Source organism: Anguilla anguilla, chromosome 1 (assembly GCF_013347855.1).
Source record: "Anguilla anguilla isolate fAngAng1 chromosome 1, fAngAng1.pri, whole genome shotgun sequence".
NCBI classification, from domain to species: domain Eukaryota; kingdom Metazoa; phylum Chordata; class Actinopteri; order Anguilliformes; family Anguillidae; genus Anguilla; species Anguilla anguilla.
Window position 1 is genome coordinate 33909420 of NC_049201.1, and position 19854 is coordinate 33929273.

A 19854-nucleotide genomic window follows, 5' to 3' on the forward strand; every position below is an offset into this window, starting at 1 on the left:
TTTCATCTTGTCGAGCTCCGCCGGCGGAGCTCTCGACCCCAGAGGGTTAATCAGATCAGAAACGTAATGTCCACAAGGGTTGACCTCATTTTCGAATTCACGGTTTATTAACAACCTTTAAGTTGAAGCCTGTTCAGCATATTAATAAGCATAGACCTATAGTGTTACAACACTAATAGAAAAATATATTAAATATAATTGTGAACTAAATAATCTTTAAACAGGTCTTTCACTTTTAAATAGATCTAAAAACAGCATATTTTAATAACAATACAGCATCTTCCTATTATAAAATATTTCCAAATTAGTCAAAGCTTGCGCTGTATCAACGAGGAGGAATGGACAAGCGCACGTCACCTGACTTGGCTACCTTAGTTGCTACTGCCATCTAGCGTAAATTCTGTCAAATTACACCTTTCATCCTCTCAATCAGTAATGTGGGAGACACATTTCCCTGGCTTTTACATTTGACCTAAAAGTACCGAATGTCGGAAAATTCTAATACCGAACCGTTTTTCTTTAAGTACCGAAAAGGTGCTGAAGTTTCGGTATACCATGCAACACTACGTCAGACACATATTCCAATCCATTGCTCAGCTTAGCAGAGAATGCACATTTCAGAGTGCCTCAGAGACAGATAATAATACATATTTCAAATAATAAATACGACATTGAAAAAAACTAAACAAAAAACGAAATATCAACTCGCCATCCCTGCTACCTGTGTGCTGCCCGCAGAGTACCGTATTATTTATTTTGACATTGGCAGACTACAGCATAAGTCTTAAAAGACTACAGTCTTTTGTTTATATTCAATATTAGTAATTGCAGTGAGAAACTGCAGCTGTAGACACAAAATTTTTTTGTTATATTATGGTAGCAACGGAACAAACCAAGATATTTTGAGCAGTAATACTTACATAGCAATGATGAAATTTTATGTGTTCAGGAGATAAAGACAGAGACAGCAATGATATAGTCCTTCCCGCTTCTGTTTTGCTCCAGAAAACAATGTCAGATAGGTCTATCAGCAAACATATGGCTTAGCTATGCCCAGAAGTCCTCAATAATAATAGTGTTTTCTAAGAAATTATGAAAAATCGTTGACAATGTTTTGTTAGGTGCAGCGTCTTTTACTGCTACCCCAGAGTGAATGCGATGATAAGGCTGTATGGTATTACGCACAGCTATTTTTGAAGGTACCCAGGCATCACAGATGCACGTATATTTCACAAACGGATTGTCCAAGACAATATATGACCACTCAGTCTCAAAAGGAACATCTCTATGCGTAAAACCAACAGTAAGGTTGTATATTTATTCAATATTTAGTCCCAGATATTGACTGTAGAATGACATGGTATCATTTTTTAAAACATTGTCTCGTTTATTTCGTTACTTTTGTACGTTTCGTTACTGCCGTATTGGCATATTTTAGGGCTATTGTCGGGTTTATCTTGTTATGATGGAATACGATTTTTGAGCGGTGAAAGAATATTTTTATGAATGCCCAGATAGATAATATTGTCCATTATGAAGTTCAGATCCTCCCCTCACTGATAAAAACTAGACCCAACGGTGTCGGATTACTTAGTTGCGCCACCATGGATGTCTTCTAGCTGCTTGCCGTAAAGCAGTTTACGAAATGTCGTAACACTTTAGATGAGGAGCTACAGCTCTTCCGCACCGCAACTAATAAAAAAGTCCAAATGGCGGGCAAACAATATGGCGGACATTGGTGGTCCCAGAAGTTGTAGAGCACATTCAGATGCGTCGGTCAATTAAGTTTTGTGTTGATCTGACTTATGGTGTGGGAGTTATGGCCATTTAAACATGACCCTTTGTTGGAGCGCCACCATCTGGCCGACATAGGTGATTTGTAGTGCCTGAGTAGTGGGGGGTCATAGGAACCCACCTACCAAATTTGGTTGCTCTAGGACTTATGGTTGCTGAGCCACAGACACTTTTAGCGGAGAAAAATAATAATAAGAATAATAATAATAATAATCCTAGCAGATACAATAGGGTTCCACCAGCTTCGCTGCTTGGACCCCTAATAAAGTTGACCACACAAAACCTGAAATATCTTGTGTTCATACTGTCTGCAATAAAATACAAGTCAAAGTAAATTTAGAAATCACTGCTTTCTTTTTTTATTAGCATTTTCCATACCGTCCCAACTTTTTCCGAGTTGGGTTTGTACATTGTTTACTCACCAGAGAGGACAGCCTCAACATAACTCGGATGTGAAATGAAATCTTACAAAGAACTCTTACTTAAATCTTGCTGCCTCTTTCAGAATTTTGGTTTTCACATTAACCATGGCGTCCTCGGGGCTTTGAAATTGTCTCTCCGTTCCATTATGTGTGACGCAGAGTCGTGCTGGATAGGAAAGGCCATACCGAATGCCATCTCGTCCCCGGAGCAGTCACTTAACCTCACTGAATGCAGATCTAGCTTGTGCAACACTCGGGGGATAATCCAGGAATATAGAGACGGCGGTTCCTTTGAACTTGAGGGGACCGGCATGGCATGGCGACGGACTTCCACACAATCTTGTTAATAATGCACTTTCGCCACAATGACATGGGACTTACCATCTGGTTTCCTTGCCTGGAGACCCCTGTGTGATCTGTCGATCAGAACGTCTTTGTCCATGTTCAAAATTTCTTTCAGTAGTTTAGAGACTGCCATTGGAGTGCTTGAGCCAGGGGTCTCTGGAACATTCAGTATTTGGATGTTGGAACGCCTCTTCCTTCCCTCCATATCAAGGCATTTTTCCCGTAAACTGGTTACCTTCGTCTCGAGCTTGCCTACCTTGGTTTGCAGTGAAGCCACGTCGTCTGAGCATGATGATAGCCCCTGTTCCATTTCTGATATGGTCATTTTCATCGTCTCCACATCAGAGCAAATTGTTGCAGTATTATTCGCCACTTCTGTTTTTACTGCGTGTAGTTCAGATTTGACAGCCTCAAATTCCTCAGCCAGTACAGTTTTTAGCTCCGACCTAAGCAGTATAGCGATATCTTTTTTCAACGAGGTGAGGATTTCGACTTTCAGAACCGCCGCCTCATTTGGGTCTGGGGGGAGTCACTGCTGCTCCCGGTAGGTGAAGAACACGAGCTTGCAGCTTTGGGCCCAGCAGTGGAAGTTACTCTGGTGAATTTGTACTTTTGCAAATTGTTGGCCATTGGCGTGACAAAACCAAAACTAGACTAATGATAAGTAAAAATAACAAACTGAGATTGATATTTCGTAGCCTTTTGTGGGTGTAGAGTGTCTAAACAAAACTTTTAAACCGAATTTCAGCAGAGCATGTCTAAAACACAGCCTACTCCATTGCCTGCTCACTAGCGCCCCCCCCCCCCATGCTTTTGACAGCTGTTTCTGTATATGTATGCTCCACTCTATTGTAATCTTTCCTGTGGTCTAGATGGCTTGCAACATCTGAATTTCATTTATTTGTCTGCAGTGTTACCAATCAGATATTCCTTTACCCTGTTTTGTAATTCAGTACGTTTTAATCCGAGACATTTTGAAAAGGATTTTGTTTTCTACTTTCAGATTGAATCAATAACAAATCTTGTAAAATCAGCCACTGTAAAAAATCACCACCCCAAAAAATTACACAATAAAATCTTGAAATTCGAATCTAGAAACCTCAAGAAAGGGTAATGACGACAACACCGGACCACACTATTAACCAATTATATTTAGACATTGACCAATCTAGATGTATATTTAGACTCCACCCAGGAAACTGAAACTGATAACTGAAACTTTTTAGAAAAAATAAAATAATGTAGATTTCCCATAGGTTTGAACAAAAAATGTAACTCATATCTGTGCTTTATTTTTTACAGCCTTTTTCTCCAAGCCAATAATTCTTGACCCGACTATTCCTTTCAATATGCCTTTATACAGCTTTTTTTACACAGACTATTTTATAGTCTCATTTATGTCAGTATAGTTAGTGTATAATTTTCAGTCTCAACTGGTTCCTTCTTCTTGTGATGACTGTACAGGTGGATGAGACCAGAGAAGGGGAGAAAGGGTGGCTGTACGGCTATCTGCGGGGATTCGAGGGCTGGTTCCCAGTGAGTTACGTGGAGAAACAAATAAAACCTCAGGCCTCCCCTGCAACAAAGGAACCCCTGCCCCCTCAGATCATGCCTTCTACTTCCAGGTATACTAAACATTCCACATCTGCCACACCATAATTTTGGACATTTTCCTTGCTCTTTTCAGAAACTGAGATATGCTACTTATTAGCAGGTTTTCTCCCTCTACGTTTGCCATGCCAACAGGTCTTCTCAGCAACTGCTGTACTTTTTACGGTTGTAGCACAAAATTGTCGGCATTGCTATTGTTGTTTAAAACTTATGCGTCAAAGATTAATAATAATTTTTTTCCTAATATTATGAACAAGACGGAAGTTACTTTCTTTGGTGGCGGCAGCATGACTGGTTCTATGCAACCACTTGTGCAAATATGAAATGTTGGCTCATCCTTTTTTTTTTTTTTTTTCTTGGCTACAAACTCATTATACTGCTAAAATAGTCGTGGATATTAGGAAAAAAGTTATGAGAAAGTCATGGACACAGTGGGAAGAACATACCCTGTTGGAAGAGAAGTGCCTGGAATGCTCTGATATTTCTGCTCTAGATATGCAATCGTGTTCCACCACATGAGATGATTCTGGTAAACTGGTAGTGGCACTTGCATTCCAAAAACCACCTTCTCTGCCTGCAGGACATTAATTGGCTATGCGCCAGCAGATGAAATGGGTCATTCAGAGCCAATCGTTTTCAAACCAGGAATACGTTAGATTTTCTGCGTGCTTATAGGATTTAAAAATATATATACAAATTAAACATCACAGCCCAACAGACCTAGTGGTTTTAGAAATTAAACAGTAATCCTCCACATTTTATTGCGACCTGCTGCTTGTTATGTTGTACCTGTGTCCCTTTCAGGTACAACAAGCCTGAGGATGAGTCCAGTATCCTGGAAACGGTTCAGAGTGTCCCTGCTGATAAGGGTAGTCCCTCTGCAACTACCCCAGGGCCAGCCCCCACAAATCAAGGACAGGTGGGTTAAGTATGGGTCCAAACTGAAATATTTATTCACACAATGATCAGACTTCTTGCAGTGACCATAGACCATAGGTAAATGTTAAGCCAAAATGGTCTGTTCTCATAATCAAATATTATTTTATTCTTATATTCTTACCATATTTCCCATAGGCGCGGCAACCCAATTCAGTGCCATATCAGTTGATTTACACGCACAATATGAAATCCCTTTCCTGTGGCTTTAAGGTTAATTTAATGAGAAAATAAAGTTGTTGTCAGCTCTAGCACTTTTCATTGAACTAATTAGGAAAACAGTTTCACTTTCTTTCAGCAGAAAATAACAAATTTTATATTACTCAGCGTAAAAGGAATAATATCAACATATAATGTCAAGACATGAGGTCTCTGGCGCAGCTTTTTAATGTATCTTGAGAATATATTATCATGTGTTTGCGGTATTTTTACCTTTTAAATTCACTTCTTGCCCTCTTGAAATTCAATTGCGTTGATACACTTTTACAGCCCATCAGTTTATTTATTAGATGGGAAGGTATTCCTGGTCGCTGGGTTCCTCAGACCTAACTGTAACTTGTACAAACATTTTCTTTAATCGTAAGATATCAGGATCTGCTAATGCCATCCCTATTGTTCATGAAATTAATATTCTATGACTAGCCTTGGTGCTCCTTAACTTCTTCACAACTTAAACTGCAGCAAGATTTCTTCTTGCAGAGCAGAAAAATTTGATGTGCCTGTGTCTTAAGGATGTATCAAACCAATTGTGTGCGTGTGTGTTTGTGTGTGTGTGTGTGTGTGTGTGTGTGTGTGTGTGTTCATAGTCTGAGCCTGGGCCTAATCTTCAGGCACAGGCACTGTGCTCTTGGGCAGGAAATACGGAAAGCCATTTGAACTTTGCAAAGGATGCGGTGATCACAGTGCTGGAGCAGCAGGAGGAATGGTGGCTTGGGGAGCTGAATGGAAAACACGGCTGGTTCCCAAAGTCCTTCGTCAAACCATTGAGTCCAGATGGGGAACAGAGAGAGTAAGACCCACTTCCCCTCTTCCTTTTGCGCACAGCATCATCAGACACAGAAGGGAATTTGCTTTCCTGACCTCTTGTGTCCACCACGACAAAGTCCGAGAAAAAGTGCTGTGGTCAGGTGGATGGAGGACACTATAGGTTTTTGAATGCTGACTGATACTCTGAAAGGGCTATACACTTATGGACATTACAATGGTGGACACGTGGAGAGGATGATTTGGAAAATTAAGTAGGGCAGAAATACAGGTATAATTAGATCTTATTAAGCAACACCCCCTTCATAATCCCTTTTTTTACACATCTCAGCCAGTGATGTAGGATTAAGGGCTCCCCATTCAACCTAGCCAAGTAAGCAGCAGAAGCTAGTCAGTCCATAAGTCATTGTAGAGGTCTAGCAGGTTAGCGTCAGTTGTACCACAGTAGTTTAGTGAAATCGTAAACATAACTATATAAAATGAAAAAAAGACTAACATAATCTCCATCTTCTGATTCTGCTGACAGAACAGTCACCTCTTCTTGGAGTCAAGAATTAGTCTTGAAATTCATCTTGCATTTCCCTGTTCTCACTCCATAGCACTCTATTGTTGAACTCTGTCATCATGAAATTTAGGGACATTTTATTTTGCTCTACATATTTTCTGTTGACATAACTTTGCCAGGCCTGGCTTGTCTTGACACTCTCAAAATCCTCATTATCTTCCTTTTTCTCCTGATCCTGCTTATCACTAGATCTATTGGCTTCTGCTGTTTGAGGTTTGACCTTGCTAATAGTAACTGTAAAGTGGTCAGTGTCATTGTCATTAGCATCTTGGACTGGGTTGTCATTTGTGCTGCTCTCAACAGCCTGCTCCTGGCCCTGAGAAAATCAACTGAAGAAAATTTTTCAGGGAACATGAGACTAAATTGTGTTTTTTTTCCTTTTCTCTTCGCTTTTGTGCACCAGATTTATACCTGCCATAATTCCTGTCTGACTAGTTGCAGACGGGTTACGCTAACTGACTAGCAGACACAGCAACATCTCGTCTCATGCATGCTTTGGGTGGCCACTGGACAAAAACAATAGAAAACAATTGGGTAGCCCCAGAAGGTTAAATAAAGCATCATGCATTTGAACAAGGCAAAGGAAAAGCATTAGTGTCTATGTTTGGGTACTCAAGGGGGCCCCGTCATGGCTGCTTATATGGGTGCGCTGCTCCTTCGGCACCCCCGCTAATTCCACTTGTGGTTTGTTTGCTTCAAGCAAAGCATACATGGGTTAAAAGTGTTTAAAACAAGAGTGTTTTGAAATAGTATACAGCATACATTTGTTAAATCATTAGTATACGCAACTGCTGCGTTGACCTGATGGTCAGTGTATCAGCTTCCAAAAAACTTTTTTTATTAGGCCTAGTTATACCATTTTTCTGCAGCCTAGTTTTAACACCCGAAAGGCCATGCCACTGGGTATTTAGATTTTAAAATTTAAATTACTTCTACACTGTAAATGCCTCCTCCTTCCATGACTTTTCCCTGAATATTTGGGCTTAAAATAACTGTTTTAACAATTAAAAAAAAAAACCGACTCCATAAATAAATGGATCACAAAAACTTTTAAGTGAAGTTTAGCTTTTGCCAAGAAAGACAGGAAATGAAATTGATCAGCCCTAATGCTAACATCAGCCTGCTCTGCCCTCCATCAAGGTGTATCAGTACAAAGCTTTGACAACTCATGGCTCCAGACTAACTTTTTACATTGGTTGCACTGGTGCACCTAACTTTTTCATTTAGGTGTACCAGCACATAATTTAGGTGCACCCAAAATTTTTCACCTCGCCTTTTGGTGCCACAATAATACATTTTAAGCATTACCTTTTTTGTAAGTTCCCATACGCATTGGTAATTTCTTAACACATTATGTAAATGATTGTAATCACGAATAAAGGTGCAGATAAATGTTTTTTCTTTATTTAAATCACAGCACAAACAAGAAATCGCAATAACCTCAATTGTTAAAAAAATAAACTTAAAAAGTGCTGATGTTTAAAGTGCTTGACAAACTCATACAAATAAATCAAACTCAAATAACTCAAACAAAATTGTGCGCTGCTCCCGGAGGAGTACTGGGCACGGTTTCACACATACATGCCTTATTTTTTTTCCCCACCCACAGAATATCAGGGTCAGAGCCAATCAGAGGCAGAGTAGGGGCGGGTCTTCGCAGAATGCGGGTGGTAAAAAGAAATAACGCTACACATATACACACACTGTACTACGACGGAGTATTAGGGCCACATTGAGGGGAAAAAAAATTCTGAGATTTCGAGAATAAGGTAATATTACGAAAATAAAGTCATAATATTACAAGAATAAAATCGCAATTTAATGAGTCATAATAAAGTCATAATATTTCAAGAAAAAAGTTGTAATATTACGAGAATAAAATCGTATTTTTACGAGAAAAAAAAATCATAATATTACAGGAATAAAATTGTAAATTTCGAGAAAAAAAACATAATTTTTAGGAAAATATATTACCAGCAACCAACAAAACGGATGCGAGGACAGTCTAATGGCAGCCCAAGCTTGCAATTTCCTCCAAGTTCGTGTGGTTCTTTCTTTGGAATAGACACAGTTTCTTGCAGAATCTTGTCCTGATACTTATGATAATGTGGTGCTGATGTGCCAAAAGATTAAGTATTTTATTTGTGAAACCTATACTAAAGTATAACTTCACAAGATGCTCCACCTTCCTCATTTTAACGCAGACGGCTGGCTGCTCTTCTGATATTTCCCGTCTAAAATAACAAGTAGCCTAAAATTACGACTTTATTCTCATAATATTATGACTTTTTTCTCGTAAAATTACGACTTTATTCTCGTAATATTACGACCTTATTCTCGAAATCTCAGAATTTTTTTCCCCTCAATGTGGCCCTAATACTCCGTCGTAACACACAGAGACTGACCTGCTAAATGTCAGGCGCACCGGTGCGACCAATGAAAATGTTTAGTCGCACGTGACAGATTTTTGGTCGCATGTGCGAGTCCAAATATCTGAGTCCACGACCAAGATCTCTTTTTCATCATTCATCAAAAACAAACACAAATTCTTTACTCTATGGTTATATCTGCAAGATAAGATCACTTTTACTGACACAAGTCAAAACATGTTGCTAATATTAACAGAAATGTCTGTATTTTATATGTCCAACATTTAGCTTTATTATAGCCTGTATTCTGACTGGCATTTGTTCCACAGGTTTGAATTTGCAGATCCACATTATTCCAGCTCTTAGAAAACATTCCAGAAGTTTTCCTGTAATGGTACAGGGTGTTTCACCTTTTACCATTTCAAATATTCCCATAAGTTGTTTAGATGGTTTAAGGTCTGATGACTGTGGAGGGAAATCCATGCAGGTAAACTTCCTTCCTTTTTGATGTGCATTTTGGATCATTGTCCTGCTGGAAAATAAACCCTCTTCCACAGAACTTTAAAGATCCAGGAAACTGGATTCTAATTATGGTTAAATTCCCAGAAATTACAACTGATTGTCTATTTACTATTTCTTTCAAGTTTTTAACCCAATTATAACCATTAAGTTATAATAAACAAAAATTGTTGTGACCTGTTCTGCAGACAAGGACTGGGTGGGCGTGTATCCTTCTCTCATTAACATTCCTATCTGTAAGAGATATCATATGTGAACCATTCCTCGTTGCTAGCTTGGTTAGAGCCAGTTAGAACAGTAAGCTTACAAAATCAAAGAAAGACACATGAACTAGGCTTTGCCATCATATAGTTATACCTGAAGATCATTAAATGTGTAATAATGTAACACTGAGCTACTGTGCACTAATATTAGATTCTATAGCAGTCTCGAACTCCGGACATACACCTGAATAAAGAAAGTATTTTATTCCACATGTCTAAGCTTCAAAGCTATTTAATTGTCGCTAGCTAATTGTTGGCCTACTTAACGAACCACCACGTTCTGCTCCAAGTGAAAATGGGTGCTGCAGATAATAATTGTACAGGTTATTATAATATTGCAGTGCCTGTGGACTCCAGAAATAAAACCGATTTCTTGTATGTCTCTTCATTTTTATGAAAAGAGAAGTGTATTACTTTCTTTGCATCCAGAGAAGGGGCAATTTCAAGGGGCAAATTAGGCATTTTCAATTTAGCTTGCCTTATTCTCACAAAAGTGGCAAAAATGTCATTTAAAAATTACATACAGAAAGGATTTCACTAAACTCATGGTTTTTGTTAGGTAATGCTGGCCCCACACTAGAGGATAATTGGGCCTATTTTGTGCCCGATTCGCTCTTCCCGACAATCGCGGGGGCATTGTCGGGAACCGATAGTCTGAACCGATTATCTGCCCAAGTGATCCTGTAGTGTGAGGGGTTTACAGACATAATCTTAATGTTACCGACTGGATCGGAGTCTCCCCGATCTCGAATCGTAAATATCAAACATGTTTGATATTTACGACTTGAAATCCTGTAGTGTGAAAAGAACAGCGATGGAATATTGAGCAGAAACCCGCAACAGCCAATGAAAGTGAGCTGACCGGGAAGCATCACCAACCAAAATTTTTTTGGCTTACCGAAACCAAAGAAGTTCTCTGCGGACAAAATTGTTTTATACTCGATGCGGTTAGGCAACCGCACATAGCAACAAAAGTATCAATATTATTGTATTATGTATATATGTAATTATTGTAACGTTGCCGGCAGTGTGGTCTCCATGGAGATGGGGAATCAGTTTGCGGAAAGAAAAAAAGTCCCTGGAATCGCCACTCTGAAATCGTTTAGTATAAACGCCAAGTGTGTGGTCCTGCGTCTTGACTGAATCGCCTAGTGTGTGCGTTCTTAAAATATTAAAAATTGGTTAAATCTGTTGTTATGTCTGTGGTCTCCCATGTTTTTAAAATCGGTTAAGATTTGAAAATCTTCTAGTGTGCACCAGGCTTAACTAACACCCAGTTAATCCTGCCCACTGAAAACCTGGTGTTTAGCCAAGAGGGAAAGCAAGCCATTTTCAGCACAGAATTTATTTATTTATTTATTTATTTATTTATTTATTTGGGCAATAATCATTAAACAATTTGGCCATTTGTGAATGCAAACAAGTATTGAAACAAAACATCAGCAAAGAATTAACTGATTTTAGGGATAGCATGCCTATATAAAGTAGGGTGGTACTTCTCTTTGCTTGTCCATTATGGCCCCATTTTTCTTTTTCTTTTTCTTTTGCAAAGAAGTATTCTTTTTCAAAATGAAAGCACCTGCAATAGAAACAATTATACAAAGAGGACCATATTAATTACATCCATATCTGGCATTAATTGTTACAAGACCAAAACAACTTGCACCGTGTATTAGGAGTGCTCATGTATTAAAATTTTAAGGAAGCATGAGGTGGCAAACTAAATATTTAGAAATCAGTTTCATGCTATTTTTTTTGAAACAGCTTAATTTTTTAATCTGCATCTGTGTTTTATGAATAATGAATATTATGAATATCTTGTGAATAAGATATACCAAATGAGTAAAACTTTTTGTGGTTTTTTATAAATTATGAAAACAAACAGAACTTGGTGGTGGACATAGACTTTTGGAATCCGCTGTACTTTCTTGGCAAAACCCTTATGTTTATCATGATTGAAAGTGTATATTCTGTTTTCATTCTGTTCTACTATATTCATTCTTTTAGTTTAGTGTGATTTCTGCCAACATAGTCAATGACTGTTTCAACCTTCAGTTAAGCATCAGAGTGTTATTATATTACAGTTGAGGTCAAAAGTTTACATAGACCTAGGCTAAAGATATTCACAACTTTGCACATTTCATGTTACCATACATTTATTTTGGCAAGTCAATTAGGGCATCTATTTTGTTCACATAAGAGATAATTTTAAAACTATCATTTAGAGACAGATTTATTTCAGCTTTAATTCAGTATATCATAATTCCAGTAAGTCAAAAGTTTACATACACCAAGTTTACTGTCTCTTTAAACAGTCCAGAAGATTCCAGAAATTAATGTAATGACTTTTTAGAAGCTTCTGATTGGCCAATTGTCATAATTAGGAGTCAATTGGGAGTTAATTGGCACCTGTGGCTGTATTTAAGGGCCTACCTTTAGAGCCACTGCCTTTTTGCCCTTGATACCATGGGAAAATCCAAGAAACTCAAAAAAGCCAGAATTAAGTTTCCAGGTGATCACCACCTTGCCCTTTTGGAGGAGTGTTCTCTGGTCAGATGAAACAAAAATTGAACTCTTTGGCCATAATGATGTATGTATGGAAGAAAAAGGGTGAGGCTTTTAATCCAAAGAACACCATCCCAACTGTGAAGCATGGGGGTCACAGCATCATGTTGTAGGGGTGTTTTGGAAAAGGGACTGGTGCACTTCAGAAAATAGATGGTATCATGAGGAAGGAGGATTATCTAGAAATACTGAAGCAACACCTCAAGACATCAGCTAGAGAGTTAAAACTTGGTTGCAACTGGGTCTTCCAGCAGGACAGTGATCCTAAGCATACCTCCAAAGTTGTAACAAAATGACAATAAAGTGCAAGTATTGGAGACCATCACAAAGCGCTGACTTGGATCCCATAGAAAATTTGTGGATTGAACTGAAAAAGCGTGTCTGAGCAAGGAGGCCCACAAACCTGACTGAGTTACACCAGTTCTGTCAGGAGGAATGGGCAAAAGTTCCGCCAAAGTATTGTGAGAAGCTTGTGGAAGGCTACCCAAGCGTTTGATTCAAGTTAAGCAATTAAAATGCAATGCCACCAAATACTAACACAGTGTATGTCAAGTTTTGACCCACTGAAAATCTGATATAGTACATAACAGCTGCAATATCTCTGTCTCTTAACTATTATTTTGAAATGACCTCTTATGGAAATAAAGTAGATGCCCTAATTGACTTAACACAGGAAATGTATGGGAACATGAAATGTGTGGAGTTGTGAAAAATTGAGTTTGAATGTCTTTAGCCCAGGTGTATGTAAACTTTTGGTCTCAACTGTATTTTACATCTTGCGCAGTGGCATCATTAATTGATTAAAGCCTTTGTTCAGTTTTATTTTAAAAAATACTTTGCTGTAGAAAATTACTGAAATTATTGTTCATATTCCCCATCCAGTTTGTCAGTTACAGCCTTAATTAGACCAATGACTGAGTTTAACTTACTGCAAATCCTCAAAGACTCAAAGAAACTTTTTTCTTGTTAACAGAGAGTCATACCCCTCAGTAGATGGATATGATACATTAGACTCTACTCAGCAAGAAGGTATGTAATATAATGTATGAGTGTCTCTCCAAATCCCCTCATCTGTGAGATGGGTACACATTATTTTGGTGTCAACAAAATGCATATTTCCTCTTAATTGGAATCCTGGAATGCAGAGCAGTTGCCAATGTAAAAAGATAAAGACAGTCACACATTCTTTCATGCCTTGTGATTTCAGACCACTTGCTCTTGGTGTATGCCTGGAATGGTCATTGTTTTCATCCTTTTATATTCCTATGGGTAAATCTTCCTGTTAGGGGGTATAACTTTTGCTACAGCTATTACCTAAGAAAGGGATGTTAAGCTCAAGGTCTGCAGGGCCTTAGTACCTTCAATTTTGTGTGGTTTCGTTTCAATTTGCAGCTATTAGGGCTTGGAAAAAAGGGTATGGATTGTTTTTGTATAACGCCATAAATGTACTCATCGCATTTATAATGTCTTGTACACAGCTGAACTTCACAGGTTTTCAGTGACCTGACACGTTCAATCTAAAGCCATTATGTTGAAAATAAAAATAATAATAAAATAGAAGATGTAAACTAACCATTACGTTACAGGCATTTAGCAGACGCTCTTATCCAGAGCGACTTACATTGTATCCAATTATACGGCTGGATATATACTGGAGCAATGCAGGTTAAGTACCTTGCTCAAGGGTACAACAACAGTGTCCTACCAGGGAATCGAACCTGCGACCTTTAGGTTACAAGACCAACTCCTTAGCCATTAGGGGTATTATAGTAGGGTTGTTCTGCATGAACCCCTCATTACAAAGACGAATACACATTTCAGAGTTCAGTGGTGCAAAAACTATTGGTAGTGGTCTACAGAGATGGGGGAAAGTGATATAGTCTGATGAGTCCTCCTAACTGAAATATTATATGACTGAAATAAGCCTTGAACAAATTTTTGCTGCAAATAATAGCTCTATTTCACTGTTCTTTGGGAAAGCTGGACCAATTGACTGCAGCCTTCCACAAGCTATTCTTTTGTCACTTTTTTGTTTCTTGTTTTTGCTTTAAAATGATATTGCTAGTTTTATATTAAAAAAGGAACTTACGTCTTTATCTGAACCAAGTCTTTTTCGAAACAACTATTGCACAAATTGGAATAAAAAAGAAAATGTCAAGGTTGGTTGTTATTGGTAGTGTGACATTACTGTAAATGTGGTTGCGAAGCCTGAGGCAAGTAAAATGTGTTGGGAACTTTGTTTCCATAAAATTGGGATGTCAGAGAAGACAACCCATGTGCAATATGGATTAAACTTAAAAACAGGAGACACTGACATCTGCGGCACTTTGGCCAGGAATGAAGTCCTTACCCAAAATATCACATGCCGTCTTTTCCTCAAAACAGTCTTAGATGCACCTCCGAAAGGCCACAACAATCTTTCTCTCACTGTGACTGTTGTTGCTATTAGGATCTCATTGTTGTCCTTGAAGCTGACCCAGATGCTGTCTGTAACAGGCCTGGTCCTTGAGCCATATGTTGTCTCCAATCAGACTATGAGGCCCTGTATACCTACGAGAGTCCAGAGCCAGGTGACCTGACGTTTGGTGAAGGGGACACCATCCTTGTGATGGAAAGAGGGGGAGACTGGTGGAAGGGCAGCATCGGAGACAGGACTGGAGTCTTCCCATCTAACTATGTCAAGCCAAAGGAAATTAATGTAAATATAATATTCTTTCATTCTATATACCAGTATAAAAATGGATGAATAGTCAAGTATTTAATGCTTTTTTTCTCTCTGGAAAGTGAATTAAATGCAATTGGTAACCGTTCTGCTCATACACCATCCAGCAATAGAACAAAATAGTCAAATGCAAATGTTTTGGAACCAGGGTGCAATTTTTGTTGTTTTGGCACTGTACTCCAGCACATTGGATCCAAAATAAAACAATAAATATCAAGTTAAAGTGCAGATTGTTAGCTTTAATTTGAGGGTGATCAGTGTAGGACGTACTGCTCTTTTTATACATATGCCCCACATTTTAAGAGAGAAAAGGTACTGGGACAGTTGGCTGCTCAGCTGTTTCTGAACCAGCTGTGTGTCTGTATCATTAGTTCATGGGCATGAAAGCTAACAAAGGGTCTAGAGTAAATTTTAGGTGTGGCATTTTTATTTGGATTTTTTTGGTGACAAAAAAAGTGACAATGTCAGTGAAGCAGGCCATTGTGAAGTTTGGTACATTAAGAAGCAAGAACTCACTGGTGAGCTTCCCAAAAGCAAATGGTATATCATGGAAGACCACTGCAGTGCCTGAAGAATACTTTCAACTGTGAAGAAAAACCTCTTTTCAACTGTCAAACAGATCCAGAATACTCTCCAGGATGTAGGCATAGCTGTGTTAACAGACTACCATAAATTGATGACTACACTAGCAATAACCTCAGAGTGTTCACCGCAAGATGCAAAACACTGGTAAGCTGTATAGTTCTTATGGACAGATGAAACAAGTATTGGTCTGTACCAAAGTGACAGAAGGAGGAAAGTGTGGAGAATGAAAGGAACAGATCATGATCCAAGCATACCTCATCTGTGAAACATGGTGGAGCTACTGTTATGGTCTAGGCATGTATGGCTGCCACTGGAACTGGTTCTTTATTTACGATGTGACTGCTGACAGCAACTCACATCATGAACCAACCAAATGCCTCCAAATTTTATTGAACAATCACAAATGACAAAGACCGCAAACATATTGCTAAAGCAACCATTGAGTTTTTCAGGGCCTAAAATTCGAATTTTCCCAGCCTGAATCATACTGAACGTTTCACTTTATGATGTAAAGACTAAAGCCAAAAAGCCCCCAAAACAAACAGGAACTGACGATGACTGCAGACCTAGCAGAGCATCTTCAGGGAAGAAACCCAGCATCTGGTAATGCTTATGAATGGCACTATTCAGGCAGTCATAAAATGTAAAATATTTGCAAACAAATACAAAATAAGGTAATACCAGAGAGTCAGTACAGCCCACTTTATAGGGAGATATTCCTTTTCTGTACGGTACTGGCTCTCCCTGCGGCTAATCAACAGACAGCCACCATACAAGAATGCTTTTATTTTCAAAAATGTCACCTGGCTCTGCTCCTTCCACTGGACCAGATCAGGAGCTCTTTTTTGAATGAGGTTGATCAAGGGACTCGCGAGGCTAGAAAAGTCTGGAATAAATCAACAGTAATAATTTGTTAATCACAAGAACGACCTTACTTGCTTTTTAGACGTGGGTTGGGGACAAGCAGCTGCAACAGCAATTTTATCCACTAACAGACTGACTCATCCACGCCCTAAGAGGAATCCCAGATACCGTACCTCCCTCCACCTAATTGCATACTTCCCGGAGTTTGCCGTCAGTCCTGCTCTCCACAGTGTCTACTTTACATTACATTTATTTGGCAGACGCTTTTATCCAAAGCGACGTACAAAAAGTCTAGACTGTTCGCAAATGCTGCATATGCCGCAGCTAATTGTGCATATACCTTGACTTATTGTTACTTTGAATAATGATGTCATCAAAATAAGCTGCGGCATATGCAGCATGCGTTCTTAAAAGCCGGTCCATTAGTCGCTGGAAGGTAGTGGGTGCGCCATGCAAATCAAACAGGAGGGTAAGAAATTGGTGTAATCTAAATGGAGTGGAGAAAGCCAATTTTTCTGACTCTGGAGACAAGGGAATCTGCGAGAAGCCCTTGGTCAAATCGAGTGTTGAAAAGAAAACGAGCAGTGCCCAACTGGTCCAGCAGGTTGTCCACCCAAGGCATGGACCTTTTAACAGGTCCAAAATGTCACAGGGTCTTTGCCTGTACAAGAGCTCAAATGGAGAAAACCCAGTAGAGGCTTGGGGATCCTCTCTCACAGCAAGCAACAGGGGATCAATTAGTTTGGAATATCAGTGTGGCAAACTTAGAAAACATTGTCTTCAGTGTTCAATGAAACTGATCCACCATCTCGTAGTTTGAGGGTGGTAAATGCTGGTTCGAATAGACTTGACATCCAAAAATTTGTAAAGTTCTTTTAGCATTCCTGACTTGAATGACGTGCCCTGGTCTGTGAGAATCTCATTCAGGATTCCCACCTGGGAAAAAGTGAAACAGCGCCTCCACAATAGTCTTAGCTGATATATTGTGAAGGAGTACTGCCTCTGGGTATCTTGTTGCATAGTCCACTGGGACTAACACAAAACTTTGCACTTAGCGCTAATAGCCAATGAGGTCCATGCTAATTCTTTCAAAGGGGACCTCTATCAAAGGAGGCGGTTGCAATTGAGCTTTTTGAATGGCTGCTGGATTTAATTTCTGGTACTCTAGACACTCCGCACACTAGTGGACGTCGCCCCATATCCTTGCCAATGAAACTGAACCATTACGCAATTCAGTGTTTTATCTTGCCCCAAGTGGCTTGCCATCAGATTGTTATTGTTATTGAGGTTTTTTTTTGGTGATTTCTAGTGAGCAAAAACTGGAATCTAGATGTTTATTGGGGTAGAAATCTGGGGTTGAGAGATGTATTGATAATGAACTAAAAAAGGCTACAAACAACCTATGAGAAATGTGTTGTCAAGCTCATGCGCATGCACTGCTGACGACATTCTAAAGCTCCGTTTTGCCCTCCGTACTATATAGCTAGCTAGCTATGGCACGTCCTCACCTCTGTAACATTATTTGTTGTCCTCCGTGTGTCCATACATCTGTATCGGTGGTTGTAACTGTGTGTCCTTAGCTCCTACTCATGCGTGCAGGATACCATCCGTACACGCTAACCAGGTTAACTAAAGTAGGTGAAACGCGAACATGTTAGGGTTAGGTAAAGTAATGTTAGGCGATAAAACTGTGCTTAAAAATGTCGTGCCATAGCACCTGCGTATGCGTCCTACTAAACGAAGCACCACCTACGCATGCGTCCCACCAAACCTCCCTCAAAGGTTGTCCGTGAGTGAGTGACCAAAATTTGCCACGCATAGCCACTGAATCGACAGTGATTGCTACACCAACACAAAAAACAGCAATTGTTTGGTAAAGGAGAATACACTTTGACAGATGGACGTCTATGATTTCAGAGCTGCTTTAGTTTATTTATTGCTGCAAAAAAAAAGAAAAGAAGAAAATAGGTTTGTCGCAGTGTTTGTTTTAACCAAGGGGCAACAACTCGCCTCTATTAGTGAAGCCTTTTTTACCCCAGTGGCTACTGTGTGAACTGCAATGCCTGGTTGCAAAAAGAACTTGAAACCCCGCCCACCCAATGTTAAATCAATGGGGAAAGCCTGAAAATAATTTTTTCAGAGGAAATATAAAGTCAGTAAAATTTTTACACAAGAAATGATGGTTCAACTAGTTAATCCCATCCCCTGTAATGTCTCCCCTGGGTCTGATGTTTTAAAATAATTCCGCCAAAATTCCCAAATCTGGGTTAATTTCAGTGCGTGCAATGTAGCTTGTCTTACTACCGTATGACCATATAAGGCAGTGGTGTCAAACTCATTGCCATGGAGGGCCGTGTGTATGCAGGTTTTCATTCCAACCAATTAATGCTGCCTTAATTGAGTCCAATTACTCATTCAGCCATATGCGTTTAACTGCATTGAAGCACAGAATATAAGAAAATTTTTATTTAGACAATGCGGGTCACCATAGACGTCGGGTCACCATTGTGCACAAACCTGCATCCCTAATTCAGCAAATAATTTAACTAATTATATAATCAAGATCTGAGGCTGGAATGAAAACCTGCATACACACGGCCCTCCATGGCAACGAGTTTGACACCACTGATATAAGGATTTCCCCATCCTCGCAGACAGGCAGAGTGCTTCAGCGGCAGTTGTGATGCTGTGTTGTTTTATTCCGATTAGCTAGCTACATACGATCTCACCATTTAAAAGTCCAAGGTCCAAAAATATTGTGTGCTGCGTTCAGCTGTACTAACAGCTATTCTAAGGATTCTTCTCTCCAGTTCTTTCGGTTTGAGCCATTTTCAGATGAACAAGGTTCTATGTCAACACGCGATTTCTGACCATTTCGGGGTTTTAGTTGATTCTCATATAGTCTCGTCTTTTATAATTTGTATATGTTGTTGGTGAGATCAGATTTGTATGCAGTTTTGAAGCTTCTTTAAGAAGACAAGCTAGGGCGATTTACTTAGCTAGGGGAGTAAGCTTACTGTCTTGCTATCGATCTGTTTATCTAGCTAACTTGCTAGCTAGAGTTCTGTTATCTATATGTCTATATAACTAACTAGCTGGTCAGCTAGTTAGCTAGTGATCTATTATATCTATTTTTCTATGTAAATGTCTTAACACTAAAACTAATCTTGCACAATTAACCTTTTTGAAATGTTATGACAGTACGGTTCTGTGGTTGAAAAGCCACTCTTGTTGTCCAGATGTGGGCGTGTCTAATTACCATGTAAGGTAGTCAGGGACTCTTTTGCTCCACTACGCTTGCGTTGGTTGC

General features: G+C 39.2%; 1 protein-coding gene across 3 annotated transcripts in view; it reads left to right on the plus strand.

Moving 5' to 3' along the window:
• The window catches only part of LOC118211301 (intersectin-2-like), a 137755-nt gene that overhangs the window by 71110 nt on the left and 46791 nt on the right, over positions 1–19854 (plus strand). For all 3 annotated transcript variants that reach the window (XM_035388415.1, XM_035388405.1, XM_035388423.1), the window contains 5 exons: positions 4026–4186; positions 4977–5091; positions 5915–6117; positions 13347–13402; positions 14905–15071. In XM_035388415.1, the coding sequence (XP_035244306.1) occupies positions 4026–4186; positions 4977–5091; positions 5915–6117; positions 13347–13402; positions 14905–15071 (702 nt within the window). The remainder of the gene's footprint in view (positions 1–4025; positions 4187–4976; positions 5092–5914; positions 6118–13346; positions 13403–14904; positions 15072–19854) is intronic.